This window comes from Etheostoma spectabile, chromosome 16, assembly GCF_008692095.1.
Source record: "Etheostoma spectabile isolate EspeVRDwgs_2016 chromosome 16, UIUC_Espe_1.0, whole genome shotgun sequence".
In the NCBI taxonomy this organism is placed as follows: Eukaryota; Metazoa; Chordata; class Actinopteri; order Perciformes; family Percidae; genus Etheostoma; species Etheostoma spectabile.
Genome location: NC_045748.1, coordinates 22996458 through 23000613, shown reverse-complemented (window position 1 = coordinate 23000613; position 4156 = coordinate 22996458). Strand labels below are relative to the sequence as shown.

The 4156-nt window shown below is 34.2% G+C and overlaps 1 protein-coding gene across 1 annotated transcript in view; it reads left to right on the top strand.

Annotated features, from left to right (window-relative positions):
- Nucleotides 1-433, top strand: part of psmb10 (proteasome 20S subunit beta 10) — a 10366-nt gene extending 9933 nt beyond the window's left edge. Inside the window, exon 8 of the mRNA XM_032539430.1 lies at nucleotides 157-433. Coding sequence (XP_032395321.1) covers nucleotides 157-268 — 112 coding nt within the window. The 3' untranslated portion in view covers nucleotides 269-433. The remainder of the gene's footprint in view (nucleotides 1-156) is intronic.
- Nucleotides 434-4156: the final 3723 nt, after the last annotated feature.

Below are 4156 nucleotides of genomic sequence, written 5' to 3'. Positions count from 1 at the left end.
ATATGTATGCAGGAATGCATGTATATGAATCTTTTATTTAAAAGTTGTCGTTTTTTTCGTTTTTTCTTTGTTCAAATAAACTAAACTAACTACATTACAATGTTTTGAAAAACAAAATGAGACTGTCTATGTACTTGTCTGTGTTTTTTTTCCCAGAGAGGGACAGTACCGGTATAAGCCTGGCACGACGGCCGTCCTCACAAAAACGGTGACCCCGCTCCCTCTGGACGTGGTCGATGAATCGGTTCAGATCATGGACACGGCCTAAAACGCAATTAAATGCTTCTGGCGTAATGAAACCTATTCCTAGTGATACATTGATGTACCAAATAAAAATGTACACGGTGCGGTGAATGGATTCAAAACAGGTTGTCTCTGCATAATTACTGTCGGTTAAGGAAGTAGTTTGGTAATAAAAGCTTTTGCTTTTTAACCCTTGTGTTGTCCTCGGGTCAAATTGACCCATTTCAAAGTGTTTTTTTGTCAGAAATATTAGATTTCTTTCAATCAAATTGCCCCAAAATAACATGGATGATTCCATACAACATTACTTTCATTGAAATATTTGGGTTTTTTATTTAATCTTATCGCATTTGAATTATTTTCAAAACAGTATCCGGACTAAACTTTGACATATACCCATCTGTGATCCACTCAACATCCTCAGATCTTAACTGTTAGTCAAAATGATTCATAATTTCTGCCTTTTTTTACTAAAAAAGTATGTATAAATTGATACAAATGAGGTTTGTTGACCATGAATTCCAATAATAAGTGCAAAACCTGTTATTAAACCAGCTCAGGTTTAAAAAAAAAAAAAAGTAAAGCACCAAAAGCATTAAAAAAAGTGACAAATCAGAAAAAATGACAAAAACATCGAGAAAAAAAAAAAAATCAATTTTGACCTGGGAGGACAAGTTCATGGTTAACGGGAAGACAACACAAGGGTTAAATGAACAGTTCTAAGTGAATATTTTGAGACACTAAGTCATTTATTGGAGATACTAAGTCATGATATAAATTGTATTAACTTGTGACCATAAATATTGAAAAGTAAGTACTTGTAATAAAATTATATAATTACAGATAATAAAGAAAAACAGGAAGTGTGTGGTGTAGAACAGAAACTACAACATTATCAGGTATTTCTCAGGTATCTCATTATGTTTGAGATACTAAGTCATTATTTTAAGATATTAACAAAATGTTTTAAAGTGCCACATTATTTTAAGACACTAAATCAAAATTTTGGGTTACTAAGTCAATATATTGGAGGTACTTTCTCCTTATTTTGAGATACTAAGTCAATATTTTGAGATACTTAATATTGTGAGATAGTCAATATTATGAGTGTTTCTTATTTTAAAATTAAGTCAATATTTTAAAGTAATTGTCACTATTTAGAGATACTAAGTCAATATTTCTCATGTTTTGATAGCATTTTCAATATTTTGAGTTTAGTGTGATATTTTGAAGTCAAAATTTTAAGACACTAAGTAAATATTAGATATACTAGGCAATATTTGGAGAAACTGAGTCAATATTTTGGGTAATAAGTCAATATTATCATAATATATGAAGTCTTTTATATAAAGAACTTAGTGGTCCCCTAATACTGTATCTGAAGTCTCTTTAAATAGACCTAGTGGTCCCTAATACTGATTTGAAGTCTCTTTATATACCCCTTAGTGGTCCCTTATACTTATCTGAAGTCTCTTTTATATAGACCTTAGTGGCCCTAATACTGTATCTGAAGTCTCTTTTAATAGACTTAGTGGTCCCCTAATACTGTATCTGAAGTCTTTTTATATAGACCTTAGTGGTCCCTAATACTGTATCGAAGTCTCTTTTTATATAGACCTTAGTGGTCCCTAATACTGTATCTGAAGTCTCTTTTATATAGACCTTAGTGGGCCCTAATACTGTATCTGAAGTTCTTTATATAGACCTTAGTGGTCCCTAATACTGTATCTGAAGTTCTTATATAGACCTTAGTGGTCCCTAATACTGTATCTGAAGGATCTTTTATATAGACCTTAGTGGTCCTAATATGTATCTGAAGCTCTTTATATAGACCTTAGTGGTCCCTAATACTGTATCTGAAGTTCTAAATAGACCTTAGTGGTCCCTAATACGTATCGAAGTCTTTATATAGACCTTAGTGGTCCTAATACTGTATCTGAAGTCTCTTTATATAGCCTAGTGGTCCCTAATACTGTATCTGAAGTCCTTTTATAGACCTTAGTGTCCCTAATACTGATCTGAAGTCTCTTTTATAAGACCTTAGTGGTCCTAATACTGTATTGAAGTCCTTATATAGACCTTAGTGGTCCCTAATACTGTATCTGAAGTCTCTTTTAAATAGACCTTAGTGGTCCTAATACTGTACTGAAGTCTCTTTTAATAGACCTTAGTGGTCCTAATACTGTATCTGAAGTCTCTTTTATATAGACTAGTGGTCCCTAATATGTATTGAGTCTCTTTTATATAGACCTTAGTGGTCCCTAATACTTATCTGAAGTTCTTTTATATAGACCTTAGTGGTCCCTAATACTGTATCTGAGGTCTTTATATAGACCTTAGTGGTCCCTAATACTGTATCTGAAGTCTCTTTTAATAGACCTTAGTGGTCCCTAATACTGTATATGAAGTCTCTTTTATATGACCTTAGTGGTCCCTAATACTGTATCTGAAGTCTTTTATAGACCTAGGTCCTAATACTATTGAGTCTTTATAGACCTTAGTGGTCCCAATACTGTATCTGAAGTCTTTATATAGACCTTAGTGGTCCCTAATACTGTATCTGAAGTCTCTTTATATAGACCTTAGTGGTCCCTATACGTATCTGGAGTCTTTATATAGACTTAGTGGTCCCTAATACTGTATCTGAAGTCTTTTTATAGACCTTAGTGGTCCCCACTATACTGTATCTGAAGTCTTTTATATAGACCTAGTGGTCCCTAATACTGTATCTGAAGTCTCTTTTATATAGACCTTAGTGGTCCCTAATACTGTATCTGAGTCTCTTTATATAGACCTTAGTGTCCCTAATACTGTATCTGAAGGTCTTTTATATAGACCTTAGTGGTCACCTAAACTGTATCTGAAGTCTTTTTATAAGACCTTAGTGGTCCCCAATAGTATCTGAAGTCTCTTTATATAGCATTAGGGGTCCCCTAATACTGTATCTGAAGTCTTTTATATAGACCTTAGTGGTCCCTAATACTGTATCTGAAGTCTCTTTATATAGACCTGTGGTCTATACTGTATCTGAAGTTTTTTATATAGACCTTAGTGGTCCCTAATACTGTATCTGAAGTCTCTTTTATGACCTTAGTGGTCCCTAATACTGTATCTGAAGTCTCTTTATATAGACCTTAGTGGTCCCTAATACTGATCTGAGTATCTTTTATATAGACCTTAGTGGTCCCCTAATACTGTATCTGAAGTCTCTTTATAGACCTTAGTGGTCCCCTAATACTGATCTGAAGATCTTTATATAGACCTTAGTGGTCCCTAATACTGTATCTGAAGGTCTTTTATATACCTTAGTGGTCCCTAATACTGTATCTGAAGTCTCTTTAAATAGACCTAGTGGTCCCTAATACTGTATCTGAAGTCTCTTTTATAGACCTTAGTGGTCCTAATACTGTATCTGAAGTCTCTTTTATATAGAATTAGTGGTCGTAAACTGGATCTGAAGTCTCTTTTATAGACCTTAGTGTCCGTAATACTGGATCTGAAGTCTCTTTATATAGACCTTAGTGGTCCCTAATACTGGATCTGAAGTTTCTTCTAAATAGACCTTAGTGGTCCCCTAATACTGTATCTGAAGTCTCTTTTATATAGACCTTAGTGGTCCCCTAAGGTTTCCTTAGCTGTAGCTGTTAGGAGGAGGGGGGGGGAGCCATGATGTCTCCCTCTCATGGGTGGGGCAAATTCTTTAGGCCGGGTTAGTAAGGTTAGTTCTGGTAATGTAGTGTGTATTTCATTATACAATTCCGATTTACCATAAATAATTGAACATGCACGTGTATTTTAAGTTCCTTCAAAGGGGTGGGGGGTGGAGGTGGGGTCACATTTGAGCATTTCAAAATTTACTTAAAAGTAACACATTAGTTACTTTCTGAAGTGACTAGTTACTTTTATAATTTGT